General features: G+C 29.3%; 2 protein-coding genes across 2 annotated transcripts; both read left to right on the forward strand.

Annotated features, from left to right (window-relative positions):
• The first annotated feature begins 1,677 nt into the window (after window positions 1-1,677).
• LOC114164656 (actin-depolymerizing factor 5-like) lies at window positions 1,678-2,695 on the forward strand. Its single transcript, XM_028049394.1, has 3 exons — window positions 1,678-1,798; window positions 1,879-2,138; window positions 2,342-2,695. Exons 1-3 carry the CDS (start codon window positions 1,778-1,780, stop codon window positions 2,490-2,492), a joined length of 432 nt encoding a protein of 143 aa, XP_027905195.1. The 5' UTR covers window positions 1,678-1,777; the 3' UTR covers window positions 2,493-2,695.
• A 4,681-nt stretch (window positions 2,696-7,376) lies between these two features.
• On the forward strand, window positions 7,377-10,045 carry LOC114164655 (subtilisin-like protease SBT1.6). Its single transcript, XM_028049393.1, has one exon. It carries the CDS (start codon window positions 7,393-7,395, stop codon window positions 9,766-9,768), a length of 2,376 nt encoding a protein of 791 aa, XP_027905194.1. The 5' UTR covers window positions 7,377-7,392; the 3' UTR covers window positions 9,769-10,045.
• Window positions 10,046-23,773: the final 13,728 nt, after the last annotated feature.

The following is a 23,773-nucleotide window of genomic DNA, read 5'->3' on the forward strand; positions in this document are numbered from 1 at the left end:
TTATAAATATTACCAACATGTATTAATGAGAAAATTCTTAAATTTAATAGATAATGTTTTTTAAATGTTAATATTATTTTTATATTTTGAAATATTAAATTTTGTAATATAGTTTAGTTTAGCTATATTAAATATTAATATTTATAAATTATGTTAATAAATTGAATTTACTTTATCTTCTTAGTTATTATACTATGAAGTCTCACTTGAGTTTGTATTCACCTCAAATAACGCTAATAAAATTCAATTGATATGATTATGAAAGTAAAAATAAAAAGTCATCGGATAATGTATGTTAACATTGTAGTCAATGTAGTATATTAAATTTTAAATTTATAATAAAATATGAAAGTATATTGTGTTTCTCGTTCATCTGTTTTATTTATTAGAGCTGTCTTTGATATTTATCCCTAAAAAAAATTAATGAATTCCTAAATTAAAATAAATTTTATTGAGGATTAACATAATTTTTTTCATTGTTTCTTCATATTTAAGCTTTAATTTATAGACCCACTTGCAATAAAGTGTTTTCTTTTCAAGGATTAAATGTGTCATTTATACTATTGGTTATAAGAACATGAATTTCACTTCTATGATTTTTCTTTGTTGCTCATCGTAGCTTAAATATAGATGACAATTTTTTAAGGGGTAATTGTTAAAAAATACTTCGTGTTAAAGAAATTTTGATATGATTATTTTATAAGAAGAAATATATCATATAATTTGTATTTTGTTAAAAGGAAGATTAAATTGATTTCAGTGAATAATTGACATTTCTTTTCTTTTACTATAACACAAAAGGATAGAAATTACCACTTTATTTAACTATTCACTTTTTTGTTTTTTCTTATTAAATCAAATGGTATATCAAATTTTTATTTTAAAAATACAAGGTAAATCGCATAAGATGTAATTAAAGGATATATTTTCCTTAAAAAAAAAAAAGTCCATTTTCCTTAAACATGTAGGATGTAGTATATATATTGGTAATATGTTTGGCATCAATTTGCCAATTACATGATTAGACAAAATTATATGTTAATTACAAAATTACCGTTCAAAGTCAGTCAACTTCTATATTTTTTATATTTGTTAAAAATTTAAATGTGAATCCAAGTCTTATATTGAATAAAAATAATAAAGTTGAGTTTTATAATAAATATTCATAAATTTATTATCTTAAGTTAGAGATAATGTCAATATCTTATGTGTGAGTTAATCTCATGTTCTATTAATATTATATTTCTGATTTTTTCTCAAAATACTTAATATTTCAAAATGAATGTTACTACACAACACCTTTAACTACGTTTGTGGGCTGAGTTACTAAAGAAGTCATGAAACATGAAAAAGAAGTATGTTTAGAAGAGAGGATTTAACGAGATATTAACAAATTGATTGTTATTTTAACCTTAAAGTTCATCTTTATAATATTAATCTTCTTGTTTTTATTTTTGTAATTGAATTATTCTTCTCAAATAGAAACGATATGCAATCATTTTACACGCAACTTCGACTCAAGAAAGCTTCTCTTATATTTTGTCACCTTGTTTTCAAGACCTACAACCAACAAATATATAAAAGTAAAAAATAATAACCTAATTTTGAATGCATGTTTTTGATTAAAAGAAATTGACAGCAAATAAAATGGAGGACAAGATAGTAAATAGGAGGAAAGGCGAATGGCATTTGAGGAGCGAAAGTTTTATATATAGGGCCAGCTGTTGCTCTCATACCACCCGACCAACCATTTTCTGAAATCTCAGCACAAACAAAAATGGCGATGGCTTTCAAGATGGTAATTTTACTCTCTACCCTAATCAATCTCTTCAATTTCATCTTCCTCACTTTCTTTCACAATCAATGATTCAACTTCAGGCAACCACTGGAATGTGGGTAACCGATGAATGCAAGAAATCGTTCATGGATATGAAGTGGAAGAAGGAGCACAGATACATAGTGTTCAAGATCGACGAAGGATCCAGACTCGTCACCGTCGATAAACTCGGCGGCCCCACCGACGGCTACCACGATCTCACCGCTTCCTTGCCCACCGATGATTGCCGGTATGCGGTGTTCGACTTCGACTTCGTCACCGTCGATAACTGCCGGAAGAGCAAGATCTTCTTCATTGCATGGTGCTCCCTCTGCTCTACTATTTCTTCACGTTTTCTGCGTACAAAACAAAATTAGCCAACCCAGTGTCTCTCAATTATGATCTCTAACAGTTGTAGTAATAATGCCAAGGGAAATTGCCTCCAATAATGCCTAAATAAATTATTTATTACTTATTATGTATTTATCAGTAATTGAATTGAAATTATATATATATTTTTATCAGGTCTCCGACAGCATCGAGGATTAGAGCAAAGATTCTGTACGCAACTTCGAAGGATGGACTGAGAAGAGCACTGGATGGAATCAGCTATGAACTCCAAGCCACGGATCCAACGGAGATGGGTTTTGATTTAATCAGAGACATAGCCAAATAAAAGACATGGCTTTTTCGATTTTAATTACTGAATCCTAAGCTTATAATCTTTCTGTGTATCTTCAAATGTGGTTCGCGATGAGTTTTACGTCTTTCTTGTTCTGTATAATAGAGTTGTGAGGTTGAAGTTGATGTAAATGTATGTGGGGCGTGTCATCTTGAATGATATTAATACTATATCTACGTACTGTGCTTCAAATTAAATAACCTGAAACCAAGATATATAGCCAACAAAACTTCGTTGTAATTTTAGACACAAAACTAATGTTTATGCATTAATGCGTTATGTTTTTTTGTTTTTTTGTTTTTTTACTTTTGTTGTTATTAAGGTAAAAGACTAACAAAATCATTACTGTCGTGTAGTTATCGTTGTCTTACCTGATTGGGACAAAATACATAAAATTCAACACAATTTTCTCATTATTTTGCAAAAGTTTCCTCAATTTAAGTAATAACGTAGCACCTTTTACTGCAAAGGAAGTGAAAGGTAGGTATAATGTCGTATCGAAGAAGAAACAGTGTGTTACTGTGTTAAAATCTCAGGAGCTATAAATGTAGTTTGTTCTAAGAAATATAGTAATGTATTGAAACTGAAAAGTGAGCACATCCTCTTGGGGAAATTTTAGACGGAAACTTTAATTTTCTAATCTTATAAACATCTAATAAAAAAACTAATATTTTTATTTTCATAAATATATTTTTTGCAATTATTTAATATTTTTAAATGAAAGTATTATCTATTATTACTCATCCTCTTCCCAAGACTAGCCAGAAATGTCATTTTCAAATGAAAGAAACGTTTTAAAAAATTTTGGTCCCAAAATATTTTTTATTTTTGTTTTAAGCTTGTATGTACAAAGTAAAATAAAAATAGTAAATAATAAATAGACGTTCTTTGTTATTTTCTATATAAAATTTTGAAAAATTAGGAACGAAAAGATTACATTTTTTTTAGATTACAAATAAAATAAAGTAAACATTGTTTTTCAGATTACAAATAATCCTAATTTGTATGCAAGGTAGCTACAAATGATTGTTATATCCATTTGTGATAACCTTCAACTTTCTTTCTTTCCTCTTTCTAAATGTAGACGAGTACTCGGTAGAAAAATGTTTAATTGAAAATCTTCTATGTTACTTACCTAGATCTAAGGTTAACATATGTGTTGAGATTGCATTTCATTTAGTATCATAGAGTTTACTTCGCTTATTATAATTTAATATGGCCTAACTTTAATACATAAAAAACTTTGGTTCGCTAATGAAAAATAAAATAGTTTAACAATAAACAATAAAAGTAAGCATATTTAAATAATATTTTTGCAGTAACTAGTGATAATAAATAATGTCCATTAATATGGCTAATTTGATGTTCAGCTTCGTCCTTCAAATATACAAGTAGAAGGATTTAAGTAATCTATAATACTTATTTCACAATCTATCTTTTTCCAATTAATGAATGTAGGACTTCCGACAAAAATCTTAAATAAGTTGTTAACAATATAATTTTGTGTAGCTAAATTGATGGTGAGGTATCGTAGCAGTGGCGGATCTTAACCAACATTGTTGGGAGTGTCCAAATAATACATCCAAAATTTATACATTTTATTATTGTCACTAACACAATAAAAAATGAAGTATAAGAAGAAAATGGAGAGACATAAATACCAAAAATGATTTATCAATATACCTATTTAAATAATCTATTCTTTTATTCTTCATCAATATACCTATTTTTTAAAAAATACTAAAAAATGATTTATCATAATCTAATAAAAAATTGAGAGACATAAATACCAAAAGAAAATCCGATGATAATCAAATCACACTTAAAATTCAATTATAAAAAACACACAGTACAATCATTTTCTCTTCTATGTTGATAAAATAAAAAATTAATATAAAAGAGGCTCATTAAATAAATTATTAAACTAATATTTCACTATCAAGTGATACAAAAGAGAATTACTTTCTTCTTTATTTCTTCGAGAAAGGAAGAGAACAGTTGAGAGATGAAAGCAAAAATAATTGATTTTTTCTCTTCCGAAAGAAAAGAAAATAGGTAAGAATGGAAGATGAGAACAATTTGTAAGAAATTCAAGGCATAGACATATAAAAGAAGCTCATTAAATAAATTATTGAATTAATATTTCATTATCAAGTGAGACGAAAGAATTATCTTCTTCTTTTCTTCCTCGAGGATGGAAGAGAATAAAGGAGAAATAAGAGAAAAAATAATAGATCTTTTTCTTTTCAGAAACAAAAGAAAACAAATGAGAATTAAATATGAGAACAATTTATGAAAAACACAATCAATAATGAAAACAAATAATAAAAAATATCTTGATAAATCTTTTTAATCTTTATTCTTTATTATATTTGATTTTATATTTTATTATTTATTAGTATTAATTATTATGTTTATAAAAGAAATAAATATTTGATTTAATATTTATAAAAAAATAAAATCAAAATACCTAATATTTATAATAAAAAATTAAAATATCTATTGTAAAAAAAATTCAAAATTTTGGGGGGCCAAGGCCCCTTCCTGCACTCATAATAATCCGTCACTGCATCGTAGGAATAAATGACTAAGACGTTGACTATAAATAAGTGGAGTGTTGACTCATTTCAAATGAGTAAAATATTCAATTATATCATAATATATATATATATATATAACTATATATGAAGGGAATTCCATCTTTTGTGTCCACATTTCATAATTTCAACTTTACCCTTTACAATTTAATTATTTATTAAATTTTAAAAAATTAATGGTTACTTTTACAAGTTTTTATAAAACTATTTACTTATCTCCTTCTTCTTTTTTCTCCTACTATTCATCAACAATTATTTTTCTCATATTTTCTCCATACATTTCACTTTAATTTTTATAAATATACTTTTATTTTGTTCATTAACTTAATAACATTACAATATCATCAATTATTAATATAATTCAAAAAATGCATACACACAGGCGCGATAGCGCATGTGTTTACGCCAGTGTGTATATATATATATATATATATATATATATATATATATATATATATATATATATATATATATATATATATATATATATATATATATATATATATTTATATATATATATATATAATTTTATACATATCATTTTGATTTTATTTCTCTCATTGTTATGTAAAACAACTAAGGAGAAATAAAAGAAAAATATGACATATTTGAGGATTTATTTATACATGTTTTTTTGTCTTTACACGTGTATTTCCCAATACTTTATTTTCTTCAAAAATTACTTTATCTACTCTTATATAAATTTGAGTGAATGTTAACAATATGAAAAGTATTTCGCATAATATATGCCAAAACTGAAGTAAATTAAAGGTATGATAAAGCAAGTTTCTCTAAAAGACTTTTAAGAAAGGAAAACATAAAAAGGTGAAATTAATATGAATAAATTAAATAAGAAATAATAATGAACAACTACACAGTTTTAATGTATTGCAACGTGTTTAATGCATTTATATACAGAAAGTTGAAAGGTAGAAGAATAATGGAATGGAAGAGCTGTATTGTATTATTATTATTATGAGATTTATCTTTATCCATCCACGCACAACTCAAACTTTCCAGCACAGATTAACACGACAAAATTCAGCGATGACGTCAGCATTCAACAACCGCACACCACATTTTGTGGGTGGGACCCACAATGGCCAGTTATAGAACGACACTGCTTATGCTCCGCCGTGATCAGCTGCCTTTAATCTCCACCCTTCATCTCGCCCTCATCATGCTTCACTTTCTCAAACAAAATCATTTTTCCACTTTTTTTTTTTAATCAGTACGAGCAATGTGAGAATAAAAGAAGCAAAATGTATTTGAATTCCAAAACAAAAGTAAAAATGAGTATGCTAATTAATCAGTCAAAATTTTACATGTTTTTTTTTTCAAAAAATTAAATAAAAATTGACTTGCCTACAATTACATTTTACTATAAGTGACTTAAACGTTGTAAAGTATTTTTTTTTTTTTATGATGAAATAAGTCCAAGTGGTTAGTTAACCAACGTATATACATCAGTTTATTTATACCAGTAAATTTTTGTTAATATAGCATCATGCTATTGAACCTTGAATAAAATGTATACCAGTAAAAAAAAAAAAAGTTTAACTGGTTTTTGTTGTGAATATGAGTTATTTTTGTAAAAGTTGAAGATGTGGGTGGGTAGAAAAGGTAGAGAAAAAACACAACGATGATTAGGGCTTTTATGCGAAGCTTATTTTTGGAAGTAGATGAGAGGAAAACATTACATGACAGTTTATTGTAATATTATATAAGACGATAAAAGATCATTAAACAAAAATGCGTGAAGTACATGGGACACTCAGAAGATAACTCATATCACATTCATGATATGCGGTTTTTAGGTAAAAAATCCAGATAAAATACTCAATATATTTAAATATAACACTGAATAAAAATAACATGTTTTCCTCGATTATAAGAAAAAAGGTAAATGCCAATCAAAATAAAAGTTAATTTTAAAAAACTCCATCTTAACCATTATGACTTAATTGAAAATAATAATAATCAAATATAATTCTTATCATCATGGCCTACTGGACATAACTAGGGACTTTCATGCGAGGTTTGAATAAAATTTTGTTTGTCCAATGTTGCCAAATAATGCAAAAAGCGCAGTGACCATCTTCTAATATCCCATTCCCTCTACCTTCCACTTTACTCCCTCTATATACACTTTCTTTTACACCAATCACTAATTACATTACCTATTATATCATCATAGTTAAATAAACAGTAATACAATTCATAAAAGTTCAATGTGAGTGAGAAATAGAAAAGTTCATCATATTCCTATTTATATTATTATCGTTAGTAGTAATGTGATGGAGTATATTTATATCACTCCTCACTCAATAAACTTCACACATCTTAAGGAAATGGAAAAGATTGGTCGTTCCAGGTTACTTTCCTGCACATTCTTCATCATTCTCTTCGGTTTACTGTTTCAAGTAACAGCACACTATCATACTTCAAAAACATTCATCTTCAGAATCGATTCTGAATCCAAACCCTCCGTTTTCCCCACACACTACCACTGGTACACCTCGCACTTCGTCCACCCAACTCGCCTTCTCCATCTCTACGACACCGTTTTCCACGGCTTCTCCGCGCTCCTCACCCACCAACAAGTTGCTTCCCTTGCCCAGCAACCCTCCGTGCTAGCTGTTTTCGAGGATCGCCGCCGCCACCTTCACACCACGCGCTCTCCTCAGTTCCTTGGCCTCAGAAACCGCCGCGGTCTGTGGTCAGAAACTGACTACGGATCCGACGTCATCATCGGAGTCTTCGACACTGGAATCTGGCCCGAACGCCGGAGCTTCAGCGATTCCAACCTGGGCCCCATTCCTAGCCGCTGGAAAGGGGGCTGCGACACTGGTGTAAGATTCTCTCCTAATAACTGTAACAGGAAGCTGATCGGTGCGCGGTTCTTCTCCAAAGGTCATGAGGCAAGTGGCACGTTGTTTAACGATACCGTCGAATTCCTTTCGCCAAGGGACGCTGACGGTCACGGAACCCACACTGCGTCAACCGCCGCGGGCCGGTACGTTTTCGAAGCCAGCATGGCGGGATATGCATCTGGAGTTGCAAAGGGCGTGGCTCCCAAAGCGAGACTTGCAATGTACAAGGTGTGTTGGAAGAATTCTGGTTGCTTTGACTCTGACATTCTTGCAGCATTTGACGCTGCCGTAAACGACGGCGTCGACGTCATTTCCATGTCCATCGGCGGTGGCGACGGCATTTCGTCGCCTTACTATCTTGACCCGATTGCGATAGGGTCCTACGGTGCAGTTTCCAGAGGCGTGTTTGTGTCATCCTCGGGTGGGAATGACGGGCCCAGTGGAATGTCGGTGACCAACCTTGCACCCTGGTTGACCACTGTCGGAGCAGGCACCATTGATCGCGATTTTCCGGCGGAGGTTGTACTGGGAAACGGACGAAGACTCTCCGGTGTGTCTCTCTACTCCGGAGTTCCGTTGAAGGGGAGAATGTTTCCCTTGATATATCCCGGAAAATCAGGGGTTCTTACGGATTCGCTGTGCATGGAAAACTCGTTAGACCCAGACCTTGTGAAAGGGAAGATAGTGGTTTGCGACAGAGGAAGTAATCCGAGAGTTGCGAAGGGATTGGAGGTGAAGAAAGCAGGAGGAGTGGGAATGATTCTCGCGAACGGAATATCCAACGGTGAAGGACTTGTTGGAGACGCTCATCTTCTTCCCGCGTGTGCCGTTGGTGCTAACTTGGGAGATGAAATTAAAGCATACATTTCATCCTCGGAGAACCCAAGAGCCACTATCGATTTCAAAGGAACTGTGGTGGGAATCAAACCCGCACCCGTAGTGGCGTCGTTTTCCGCGAGGGGACCCAACGCGTTGAGTTCGGAGATACTTAAACCCGACTTGACGGCGCCCGGGGTGAACATTCTGGCGGCGTGGACCGATGCGGTTGGGCCTTCAGGGCTGGAGTCAGACACGAGAAGAAGTGAGTTCAACATTTTGTCGGGCACATCGATGGCGTGTCCTCACGTGAGTGGGGCAGCAGCGTTGTTGAAATCAGCGCACCCTGATTGGAGCCCTGCGGCTATAAGGTCAGCAATGATGACAACCGCTACGGTTCGTGACAACACCAACCGTCAAATGGTTGATCAAGCCACAGGGAATGCCTCCACGCCCTACGATTTCGGCGCTGGACATCTCAACCTCGCTCACGCCATAGACCCTGGGTTGCTTTACGACATTACCAACGATGATTATGTCATGTTTTTGTGTGCCATCGGCTACAGGCCCAGGTTGATTCAGGTGATTACCCGATCGCCGCATAAATGTCCACGGAGGAGGCCGTTACCGGAGAATCTGAACTACCCGTCCTTTGTGGCGGTCCTGCCAGCGTCGTCGTCCTCCAGAGGTTTGTCGTTGCGGAGCAAGACGTTCTTCAGGACGGTGACGAACGTGGGTGAGCCAAATTCTGTGTATTGGGTGAGGGTAGAGATGCAGGCGGAGGGAGTGACGGTGACGGTGAGGCCGTCGAGGCTAGTGTTTTCTGAGGCGGTTAAGAAGCGGAGCTTCGTGGTGACGGTGACGGGAGATGCAGGGAATCTAGTGCTGGGCGAGGCCGGAGCGGTCTTCGGGTCGCTTTCGTGGACCGATGGGAAGCACGTGGTTCGGAGCCCCATAGTTGTTACTCAAGCTCAACCGCTTTAAATCTTCCGGAAGTTTCGGTTGCTCCCTTTCAATTAATGTGGCACTTAGTCAAAGGTCAAAGGAATTTCCGCATCGTCGAAGAACAAAGATGCTTTATAGTCATTATTTTTCTTTTCAAGGTGTCGATGCTGTTATCCTTCAAAAAGTAAAGAAGTCAACATTAAATTGATAAACAGGATAAAGTTGTTTTTGCCATCTAGTAGTAAAGTAAACATAGTTGTATTTTATAATCCTAAGATGACTTAGGACAAAGAACTTAATTTATGAAATATATAATATCTTTCAACAACATCATTCCGAAGTATCGTATTACTTCTCATTAAATTCTGAATGGACAAAATTAATTCTAAATAAGAATAAGGATTATATTTTAAAGGCATGTTATTATTTCATAAAAAAATAGTAAATGATTTAAAAATATTTAATGGTTTTATTTGACTGGAATTGAAATAAGAGAGCAAAGATCATTCTCAACAACTCGTTGAAAGGTTGGTGAATTTGGATCATGATTATTTGTTTGTTGTTTGTAAAACCTTGAAATTGGATATATATAACTAGGCAGAGAGATGGAGACGGAGGTGCTTGAGTTACGGAAAAGCAAGGTTCCATTGGTGGAATGAAAAAGCAAAAGTAATGATAGGAAAGCTAGAAAGCAATTTATGTTATTAGTACTATAGGGGTGACCTTGTTTGTGGGTCACAAAACAGTCTTCATTATTGTCCTAATCGAATCGAGTGAAACAACGTCATTTTTTGTAATAAATTCACTCCAATTCTCTCAGCCCATGAAGTCAATGAAGGTATAGGTGTTGCATGAATATTAAGCATTCGAGAGTGTGGATATGTAGTGCATGGTATAAGTTAATGTTGTGAGGGAAAACGGAAAGGAAGTAGAATAGTGGTAGGGTGAGAGCTAGCTCTGACGCACGCTGCATCTATAATTCGTCTTGCATCTAAAATATGCCCTCAGATGCAACATGTCGTTAATCATTTTGAATTGCATCACATTAACGACATCGTCTGAAGTAGCTAACCATCTCTGGTTTCTTAGGTGTCCAATTCTCACAACACACAAGTATATTTCCTCAATGCTAGAATGAGTTCAGGTGTTCTCAATTGAGTTTTCGTGTGTTATTCTTTTTTAACGTATATATCAGGTAAGATATTAAAATAAATAAAAAATTAATAAATTCAAGTTTTGTGTGGTGTTAGTTTTGATCGATGCAAATGTGTAATATTTTATAATTTAAATTATTTAAAGTATATTTTAATTATTAATAAAATTTTCATTATTAATATAATAGAATAAATTAATATTAAAAGTAAAAGTAATTTAAATTTATTTAATAAAAATTCATTAATTAGTAAAAAAAATTATATAATATAGTGTGTGTTTTATATCTATAGCAAAATTTATAAAAGAAACTAGTGAACAATTAATTTATTTATTTTGGACGACGGTCAAAGATAAACCGAGTCAAAATAGATATTGATCCATTTTATTATTCTTGATTTTTATTTTGAAAAAAAAAATATTATGGTGTATTAATATAGGAAAATACTTATATAATTAATATTGACATATAAATCATGCATAATATAAAGAATTTTTTATTTTAATGTTCTATTGTCAAATTTGGATACATATCTAATGTTACCATAAGCAAATATTAAGGCATTTTTCATTATAGATGCTATAATGACTTTTGAAAAAATTAATCAAGTTAAATTTATTTTGAATTAAAAAAATTTATTAAATAAAACAATTTATCACAATTATTAAGCAGTATTCCATTCCAATTTTTTTAAAAATATATTTATTTTAATAAAATTCATTTTAATTCTAAATCAGTTTAGGGGTAGACTAATTGAGAAACCTAGTCTTATAATACGTATACGGGCAATGCAGTCCATTTATGAAGCCTTCCATTTCTGGCTTCGTAGAGCCCATTTCTAACTCGTGAAGCCCAAACCGTAAGCTTTGGTGGTTAGGCTTAAAGGCCCAATTATGATTTGTGCCCTTACCCGTATTAACAGACTAAAGGGTACCCAAAGGCTGATTATTGGGCCAGAAAAGAACCAGTTTTGTTGAAGTAGTGGAATTTGATTACCACAACCAGTCTCTTTCTTCATAAACCGCACCAATCCACACGGAATTGACCAAAACTCTATGGCAAATAAATGTTGAAAAGTTGTTAGTTGGTGTTTAGAGTGCTTAATGGTTTTTCCAATGTGACTACAAATCAACATCACATCAACATCTAATGCCGATGGAATTGATTGTGCTACTTGCTATAAGCCTCCTCATACAATATATTTTAAATTTCTCAAACTCAACCATCGTAACATGTCATCTTATCTTTCTAACTTTTCTTTATTATTATGTTTTTGTGAAAAACTGTGACTGATTTCAGATGCGTGAAAGTGAAGAAACTCACAAAACAAATCCAATAATTGAAGCTTACCGTTTAAAATGTCATTATCATATTTAAGCTCATGGTTGGTATGTCTCCAAACTTTTAGTTTAATTGTAGGATAAAAGGGCCCAACAACATGTGATCACAATGTCATGTCTAAAATCATTCACCAAACTTCCAATATTATATTTCTGCACCATTTCAGAAATCTACGAATCTTGGTGTTTTTCTGAACGGATGTTTGGTAAAATGTTCGCTGCAAAATCCATCCATATTCTCTTAGAAAGCACTACCTTAAATACCATCCACCCCTCTAAATAAAAGTTTGGGTACTGAGAACAAAGTAATTAACACGTGGTTTGAATGCTTATTTCTCCATTTATTAACGAAGAATGCAGGTAATGATAATGATGTGTTTCCGTGAAGGTATGTTAATTGGTTTGGCAATGCGAATGAAGGAAAAGTTGATTTAAGTGAGTGGTTGAAATTGATAATGATTTAAGTTGAACTTTAGCCCTACCTCGTCTAAAGAAATGCAGAACAAAAAAATAAGTAGGGTTTGGTAATTTGACGATAATGTTTGGCAATGTTGCTGGGTAGATGCGGGTGAGACTTGTGTACCCAACGAAAACAAACACAACATTCAAAGGTGTCAAAGGAGGAAAAACAAAAACATCCACAATCTTTTACCTCGTCCAAGCGCAAGCGGACACACTTCTCATTCAAGTAACATTCACTTTTGTGTTTTACATATTGTTCGTTTACACTGTATTTAGAACAGGACCCTAATTTATTTATTTCATAAATTTTCACTTTTTTAAATAAAATAAATTAAAATCAAAATTTCATAACTAATCGTATCAGAAATCATAAATAAAATAAAAAAAAAGGTATATAGAGTTTGCAGTTATTGATATATGATTAGTGTTGTTTGTTTTTGGTGTGCTTATCTAAATCTCCTTCTCATCATTTTAATGACTGACATGCCACCTAACTTTGAGAACTTTTCCTACCAGCTACGTTTTTGCTATCTTGCACCGGGTGCCAATAAATTATCCTGCTCCCACCCTAACTTGTCACCATCACAATTTGGTAGAGGGAGGCCTAGCTCTGCCCACCACCACTTTCTAATTTCCCAATTTTCCAAATTCCCAAATAAATTAAAATATTTGAAATATGTAGAAGAATTTATTGAAAGAATAAGCAGTTGAAAAAGAAAAAGAAAAAGAAAAAAAGTAGTATTGTGTTGTGCATTTAATATGAATAGGGCAGGGAAGGGTTGGGATGTTCCTTTCAGTGGTAACGTTTGGCAACTACCTATTTGTTCATTGCATCATATGGTTTGACAGTTTTGAGTTCATTGGTGAAGTTGGGAAAAACAAACCCAAAGTCACACCCAAAACACCACTCACATTTATTACGTACAAAAATTTCCTACCAATCTCTCTCTCTTGGGTTGGGGTGAAATGTTCTATCAATCATTTATGCTTCTGCTATCATTACACACTACAACTTGCCTTTTCTTCATCAACTTCACGTCAATTAACCCTTTCTTTCACACGGACAAACCCAAAAAACAAATCTATATTTTAAATATGATTAAATATGTTTTTTCCCTTAATTTTTAAAAAAATTTAAATTAGTTCATGTTCGAAACCTTGATCTAATTTAGTCCATCAATTTTAGAACCGGATGAATTTAATTCTTTCAAGCAAATTTTGTTAAATTTATTTAATGTTTCAAATGCATTTCATGATAGTATTTGAGATGTTTTGCACTTTTTGACAAATTTTTACTTCAATATTAACTAAGAAATTATCATGAAATGTATTGGAAACATCACATAAATTTAACAAAATCTGATTAAAATTATTAAATCCACACAATTTTAAAGTTAAAGAACTAAATGAGATCAAAGTTTTAAAAAAAAACTAATTTCAATTTTTACTTAGAGTTGAGAGATAAAAACCTATTTAACTCTTTTAAATACGATGACATTCATTTATTTATATAATATTTTATTTTATTTTATTGAACTACTAAATTTTGTTTTTCTCATTTTGTATATCTCTGTCCTTTTATGTTTCTTCCTCAAAGCCAAAATCCAAAGGCACCATTAAGGTTGATTCGGGTTTGTAGATGGGTAGTCTTAAAACAAATGACAAAGAGTGCTTTTGGGTTGAGAAGTTTCTTATTAGCTAATAAAATTCAACCAATTTATGTATTATTTTATTTCTTTGAATAATGTTTTCCTGCCTTTTGTATGGCCAATTAATATCTTTAAATGAAAAGCAAAAAGTCAATCGTGTTGACAAATGACAATGTGATTAGAATAAGATAAAGATAATACTGAGATGCATTATGTACCATTGTGAATTAACAAGCAAATAAGGTCAACTGTATTACGAAAAAAATCATATTTTTTAATAAAGTCGACTTTAAGCAGTTTATTTCGCGTCCCCATTTTTAAGTAATTTTAAAATGATGCTGTTTGTAAAAGAAATAGTTCAATGGTGATCACAATATTGCACAATCATTTATTTATGAATTATCGTGTATGATATATTTATTAAATTTTATAATAATTATCTTCAAAATTATATCACAATGTAATTCGATAATAATATTAATTTTTTTTATATTAGCCGTGTAAACTTTTTCAAAAGCATTTTATTTGCTTTGCTTTTAGATATAACTTATGTTGTGTTTGAGTTCAATTTATTTAAAGAAGCTATAATTATTGATTTGGTATTCAACTTTTTTATTTAGTACCACAATCTTATAAAGAGATTCAATTTGGTCCTCTTCTTTAAGTTGGAGTTAACACCGTGCACGTACAAGACACGTATCAAGTCATGAAATTTTTAATTTTTGTTTAAATATTTTTTTTTTCAAAAAGTTTAAAAACTGCCACGTGTCAAATTAGATAATTTCTAATTAAGCTTATTTACTAATTTGGTCTCAAATTGGAGAGGACGAAATTAGATCATTTTAAGAATTTGAGTACTAAATTGAACCAAAAGTTTTAATCGGGGTACTAAATTGAAAATAACTATTACCACTGCCACGTGTCATGATTGTAAGTTGTCACCTAGCACGATGATAAACTGATAGGTGGTAGTTTTTAAACTTTTTGAAAAAATATATATATATATATATTTTTAAAAATTAAAATAAAAAATAAAAAATTTCATGACTTGACACATGTCCTGTACGGACACGGTGTTAACTCCAACTTAACGGAGATGACCAAATTGAATCTCTTTAGAAACAGGACTCCAACTTAACAGAGATGACCAAATTGAATCTTTTTAGAAAATTGGGTACTAAATTGAACAAACCAAAAATTTTGGTACCAACTTGAACTTAACGAAAAAGTTGAGATACCAAATCAGTAATTATATCTTTAAAGAAAAATGTTTCCACTCAACTTTACCCGAATTATCGGTTCAATAAACAAATTAAATTCTAAAATACTAATTTTACAGTAACTAAATTAAACTTACAAACTTCATGTCAAACAATTGTATTAAAATCTTGGTAAGATTTTAAGTTAAATTTTTTACTCTATAAACTTTTAATCTTACTGTTTAAGTTTGAAAGATTCGTAAAGTCAAGGAGACCCCAGTAGAGATGGCAAATAAACCCGTCCTCGTGGGTATTGCCCGAACCCGTCCCCGTTTTGGTGGGGAATCCCCGCATTGACTGGGTATGGGTATGGGTATGGGGAATCCCCGACTTTTTCAGTTGGGTATGGGGATGTACATATACCCGCCATAATATCCGTCCCCGCCATATCTCCATTCTCGTTTAAATTATTAAAATATTCACAATTAATCAAGTAACTCCTATATATATATATATATATATATATATATATATATATATATATATATATATATATATATATATATATATATATATATATATATATTTTTTTTTTTCTATTTTTTTTCTTTTAATTATTTCATTTGTCATGAAACTCATTCTCATCTCCAATATATTTTTTATCTTATCATAACCTTTATGTAATTATGTTAAAATGATGTATGTTAATAAAAAAAAATATTATGCCTCACATTTGAATATTTATATTATTTTTTAATATTTTTATTTATTATAAATTTTTCTTTCACATGAGAATGTTTATACTCTCAATTTAAGGTAATATAAAAAAAATTCTTTACTTATTATTATTATTATTAATTTTTGTTTAATTTGAAGAACTCTTTTGTTTCATTAAAATAATTTTCGTTATTTTTCAACCATTAAGTATATATGTTGATATTTGAAAAGTTTTCTTAGTTCTCTAAGATATTTTTCGTCTTATCATACCTTAGTTATACAGTTGATTTCCTTTGTGTGATTTTTTTCGATAGTCTCTCAAATTATTTCTAAAACACACATTTGTTAGTTTTTTAATATTTTTATTTATTGCTTTTATTTTTATCATGTAGAATAATATTTCGATATATTCTATCTAATTATTTTTTATTTTATAACTCATTATTAATCATAATGTAATTTTTTCACTTTAAATTCTGTTTGAAGTGGTTAAAATTATATATATATATATATATATATATATATATATATATATAATGATATTTAGGAATAGTATATGATAATTCACTACAAAAAAAACATGAAATGGTGACTGATTTAGTCAGTAACCCATATCAGTCACTATTTTTCGTCATTGGTGGTAGTAGTTGATTTATTGTCTGAATCAATGACTAAATTAGTGACTGATTCAATGATCGAATCGATACTTGATTTAGTGACCAATTTAATTAGTAATTTATTTGTAATTTAATGACAAATTTTTTGGTCACTAATGATATTTCTATTTAATTTTAACCACTTCAAACATAATTTAATAATTAGTTCTCTAAGGTATTTTTTATTTTATCATACCTTAATTATACATTTGATTTTCTTTGTGCGATTTCTTTCGATAGTCTCTCAAATTATTTCTAAAACACACATTTGTTAGTTTTTTAATATTTTTATTTATTGTTTATTTTCATCATGTAGAATAATATTTTGATATATTCTATCTAATTATTTGTTATTTTATAACTCACTATTAATCATACTGTAATTTTTTTCACTTTAATTGTATAAATAACTTTTATTTACTACAATATAAAAATTTAATGTAATTGCTATGAATATTTTTTTGTCACTATCCAACATATATTAAAGTTCAAAAGATACAAAATCTATGTCAAAATTTTATTATTATGTTTATTATTTGTTCTTTGTGTCATTTTGATCAAGTGATGTATTATAACTTTTATTAGTGTATAAAAAAGAGATTTATTATAATTTAAAAAATTGAAGTAAACAAACATTTAAAATATATTTTAATTTGAATATTTGTTTTCCTTTTATTATTATGTTTATTATTTGTTCTTTGTGTCATTTTGATCAAGTGATATATTATAACTTTTATTAGTGTATAAAAAAGAGATTCATTAGAATTTAAAAAATTGAAGTAAACAAACATTTAAAATATATTTTAATTTGAATATTTGTTTTCCTTTTATATTTTTTTGAAATATTTTTTAATTTTATCAACTAAGTTCATCAATGTTGTAGTTTGCAAATTTAATAAATGTTTTGGTTCACATAAAATTTTATTTGGTATTCTAATATAAAATGTAAACAATTATAATTTATTTTAAGGTATTTGACATCGAAGAAAATCCTCCTAATATTGAATATTTCATAATATTATGTTTTCTTTACCGTAATTTTTTTTCTTTTATAAAAATTAATATTGAAGTAGTCAGAACACGGGTACGGGTACGGGTACGAGATTATACCCGTTACCCGGTGGAGATGGAGATGGGAAAAAAGTTTGATACCCGTTGAATTTGGGTATAGGGATGGGGATGAATTTTTTATGCAAAAATGGGTATGGGATAGCGAAATCCGTCCCCGCCCCGTTGCCATCCCTAGACCCCAGAAACTACAACAATATCTATTTAAGCAGTAATTTGAAATCAAGCTCTTTCCACGTGTCTTCTAACTGTCTCTGACCTGTCTCCTACTTTTTTTTAGTGGTTTTGTTTTAGTTCTAACTAATCACATTTATTATACTTAAAAAAAACTTTTCCCTCACAACTTTGGAGAAATACATATATGTTATTCTTGTATTAACCGATGCTGGTTTGAAAAATAACGGTTCTCTCGACAGAAAAACAGAACAAATTTTGTAAGAAGAAAAAAAAAAACATCGGATATGTTGAGAAAAACGTTAACAAAGTAGAGGTAAAGGTATAAAATATAGTGTTGGCATTTATGAGAGGTATTTGATGATGATGCAGACATGTTTGTATGTAGGTGTATGAGGCAACAAGTTATGCAGAGCACTAGCAGCAGCGTAGTGGTTTTGTGGTTTAGAAAATGGGTTTGTTCGAAGGTGAAGAGAAAAGGACCCACCATGTGATGTTGGTGGGAGTTGAACCAATTTAACCATCCAGAAAGCGGAAAGTAGAAAGAAGAGAAGAAAGCAAAGAATTAAATCAGAAACAAAATTCTGCTCTGTTTTTCAAATTGGAGTAATAAAATATAAATGTTGAAAGTTGAGAACCCTAATTTTGTTATTTGAAGGAAAGGGAAAGATGTAAATATCTGGTGGAAGCTTCTAATGTGTCTACCTAACACATTTGAAAATGAAAAAGTGTGGTGATGATGCTTCAAAAGTGACTCTCCCCATTATATGTGGATATGGCTTCCAATCACCTACAACCCACTTTCTCCTTTCTTCTCACTGCTATGTCATATCATATCTTTTTCTTTTTTTCTTTTTCTCAATCTTTCTAATTCCGTAACAATTTTTCTTACTTTCAGATTAATAAAAAATATGGAAAATTAATTTATGTTATGTTGGTAAGAGGATACCTTTCTCACATAACTATATTTAAGGTTTTTTAGAGTGTTAAGGATCAGAGGGTGACAGTGAACTTATATTTCCTCGGAAATTATATTAAATAAGTATTGATTAGTATCGGGATATCACAAATTAAAATTAAAATGAGGTGGTACTTATTCTTGTTATCGATGGTTATCAAAAATTTAAGTTTGAGTCTAAGTATTACATTGAATAAAAAATAAGGAAGTTAAGCATTATATAAAAATAAAAACACATATAACTCATCATCTTAAGATTTTTGATTAAAAATAATATCAATTTTTAATGTTTAAATTTAACTCACGTCTCATTAGTCATGTATTTCTCCAATAACTTTGAAAGGAATAAAATATTATTTATAAATGTCAATGATTCTGAAATCCATTTAAAGATTCGTTCTTATATGATGATTTTGTTCTAACCTCTAGCTATAATAAAAATGCCTTATTACTTAATAATGTGTATGATGAGCCAATGGAGTAGTTCCTTCGATTTATAAACATAATGCACTCAAAGAAATAAAAATAAGAGGAAGAATGATGATTGAAATATTAAAAAAAATATAAAATGATATTGCTAATATTGTGAATTAAAAAACAACGTTTTCAAATTAAAAACATGTATAAAGTTAGAAAAAGAAAAATTGCAATCTATTCAACATATATAAATACTCAACAAAAGAAAAATTATTACTTAACGTGCAATTTTACAATTGTTTAACAAAAAACTGAATTTTAACGAAAATTATGAAATGTTCAATTTATATGATTAAAATTGTAAAATTTTCTCCTTAACACATAACTTTCTAAGTTTCTTATCAGAGATGACAAATAAACTCGTCCTCGTGGGTATTGTCCGAACTCGTCACCGTTTTGACGGGGAATCCCCGCATTGACTGGGTATGGATATGGGTATGGAAAATTCCTGACTTTTTCGATTTGGTATGAGGATGGTTATGGAAATGTACATATCCCCGCCATAATACCCGTCCCCGCCATATCTTCGTCATCATTTAAATTATTAAAATATTCACAATTAATTAAGTAACCCTATATATATATATATATATATATTGTTATGAATTAATGATTGTCCATTGATTTGATACATTTACTCATATGATTCTTTACTCTTTATGGTAAATATTTGTATTAACTAAATTGATTTGTTTTCTTTATGGATTACATTTGTATGTATAAATAGGACTCTTCCTAACAATAATAATACACACAAATGAGTTGCTCCCTATTTTCTATGCTCTATTGTTTCTTCTCTTCTCTATTATCTAATATTTATTCTCTCTATTATTCACTTTATTTCATAACACGTTATCAGCACGATGCTCCAACCAATTGAGGACTAGTGAAAGCTTTTTCTCTATAACGACAGTGTTATGCGTGTCTCAATCCAGGCTCCTTCTAATCCTTTCTCAAATTATAATTTTACCTTATATTCTTCCTCTTGTGGTAAGAATTATTTAACTTTATCAATTTTCATCTCTGTCTTATTATTTTTATTTTTATTTTGATGGTGATTATTATTATTATTATTATTTTATGTGCTAGTTTTAAACACACGAAATGTTGCAAAATTTGGATTTGTGACCCTTGATATTACAAAGAAGAATTCCTTATATTGGATTTTAAATGTTGAAATATATTTAGATGCAATGGATATTGGGATACCATTAAATAAAGAAATAAAGCATCTAAGCAACTAATTTGCTCATAACAAAAATATTGTGAGAAGAGATTTCACAAATATTGTGAATTTATTTCATGCCTATGTATCGCTGGCTGGACAAAGCAATAAAGAATAAAGCTTTTGATGAAAAATCATGAGATCCGCCTAATCTGCTCCATTCCCAGAAGTGAATGCAGCAATCAATATTATGAATTTATTTCATGCCTTTGTATGGCTAGCTGGACAAAGCAATGAGCTTTTGATAAAAAATCAAGAAACCTGTCCAAATTGATTCTGCTCCATTCCCAGAAGTGAATGCAGTAACATTTGATTTATATTTTCATGATCGATCATGATCTTGATTTTGGACATGGTTATAAAGAAAATTTCGAAGACACATTTTGTCACCAGAAGTGGCACGATAATGTGAAAAAAAAGGAAAAGGAAAATGTGAAAATATTGACAAAAAGATGAAGGTATATATTATCATTACGATGGTAAAGGCCATTTGAGTTGTATTTATTGTACATCAGAGCATCTTACAAATAATGAGAAGAACATAGAAACACACTTTGCTTATGAAGATAGTGATTCTGATTATGGCCATATGGATGCTACTCATCTTGATATTGTTATTTTCTTTGCTAAAGCAAATGAAAGCATTGATCACCTAATTGATCATGAGAGTGTTGAAAAAAAATCTCATATTGATATTTACGTTTATATGAAAAATCTCTAATTTAAATTACGTTTATAATTATATATATATATATATATATATATATATATATATATATCTAATTTTTTTATTTCTTGTAATTATTTGGTTTGTCATGAAATTCATTCGCATATCTAATATATTTTTCATGTTATCATAACATTTATATAATTATGTTAAAATGATGTATGTCAATTAAAAAATATTTATGTCTCATATTTGAATATTTCTATTATTTTTTAATATTTTTATTTATTGTATATTTTCCTTTCACATGAGTATGTTTAATACTCTCAATTTAAGTGTTTAATAACATAAACATTTCATTTACTAAGTAATATAAAACAAATTCTTTACTTATTTTTATTAATTTTTGTTTTATTTGAAGAACTCTTTTGTTTTGCTAAAATAATTATTTCTCAACCATTGATTATATATGTTGATATTTGAAAAGTGATTTTAGATGTCTAAGGTATTTTTCATCTTATCATACCCTTAATTATACATTCGTTTTCCTTTGTGCGGTTTTTTTCAATAGTTTTTAAGACATACATTTGTTAATTTTTTAATATTTTTATTTGTTGTTTATTTTTATCATGTAGAATACTATTTCAGTATATTTTATCTAATTATTTTTTATTTTCTAACTCATTATATCAATCATACTGTAATTTTTTACTATAAATAACTTTTATTTACTACCATATCAAAATTTAATGTAATTGCCATGAATATTTTTTATTACCATCCAACATATATTGGAGTTCAAAAGATACAATATCGATGTTAACAAAATTTTATTATGTTTATTATTTGTTATTTGCGTCATTTTGATTAAGTAATGTATTATCATTTTTATTAGTGTATACAAAAAGAGATTCATTATAATTTAAAAAATTGAAGTAAACAAACATTTAAAATATATTTTAATTTGAATATTTGTTTTTCTTTAAATTTTTTAAAAATATATTCAAATTTTATCAACTAGGTTTCATTAATGTTTGCAGTTTGCAAATTTAATAAATGTTTTAGTACTCATGAAATTTTTATTTGGTATTCCAATCTAAAATGTAAACAATTATAAATTATTTCAAAATATTTGATATCGAAGAAACAACCATCCTCCTAATATTGAATATTTGATAATATTATGTTTCCTATACCGTAATTTTTTATTATTTTATAAAAATAATTAAAATTTATATTGAAGTAATAAGGAAACGGGTATGGGTATGAGTACGAGATTATATCCGTTACCCGGTGAGGATGAAGATGTCATAAAACTTTAATACCCGTGTGGTTTGGGTATGGGATGTGGATGAAATTTTTTGATGAAAATGGGTATGGGATAGTGAAACCCATCCCTGGCTCGCCCGGTTGTCATTCCTATTTCTTATACACTGTAAAATGGGTGCCAATATTAAAATCTAACTATTCACTTTTACAAAAAATTTATATTTTTCCTTCCTTTTCATATTATATAACGTGTAACTTTAACAATTACTTAATCAACTATCAAACTTACTATGGAGAGATTAAAAAGAAAATTAATCAATTGAAATAAAATAGATAAGTAATTATACCTGTAAATGATAGTAAAATATTTATTACATACTTTATTATTGAAAGGTAATGATAATTATGTTTGTAGATACTTAATTATTATTTATATTGATATAGCTATTACACATGTAGCATTTTATTTAATAGTCTAAAATTATTAAACAAAAATTTTATTATTGATATTCATTTAAGCATAGAGTAATAACATGTAATTATTAGATTACAATCATCCAAATAAGATATATTGAAATACAAATTTACACAACTTAATAAAAAAAATTAGAATTTTTCAAAAAGTTTGGTTACAAAAAGTTTAATCATTTATAAAAAAAATAATATTATTTAACCATACATGATCAATAATAACAATAAAATTTTCTTAAATTAAACGTGCATATTAATTTTGAATGGTTGTGGGATCATTTCACTATCCCTTATATGATTTAGTTACTCCCACCTTTTTAATTAATCTCATTTATCACACTTAACTATTTCAAGTTCTTTAGTACACAAATGAAAAAGAATTAAAGAGGTATTTATGCAGCTACCATATATATATATATATATATATATATATATATATATATATATATATATATATATATATATATATATATATATATATATATATTAGCCAATTGGCCAAGTAATTAGCGAAAAACATTCTTTTAATTGCAAACACACTTAATGAATGCAAACACAC

This window comes from Vigna unguiculata, chromosome 9, assembly GCF_004118075.2.
Source record: "Vigna unguiculata cultivar IT97K-499-35 chromosome 9, ASM411807v1, whole genome shotgun sequence".
Taxonomy (NCBI): Eukaryota; Viridiplantae; Streptophyta; class Magnoliopsida; order Fabales; family Fabaceae; genus Vigna; species Vigna unguiculata.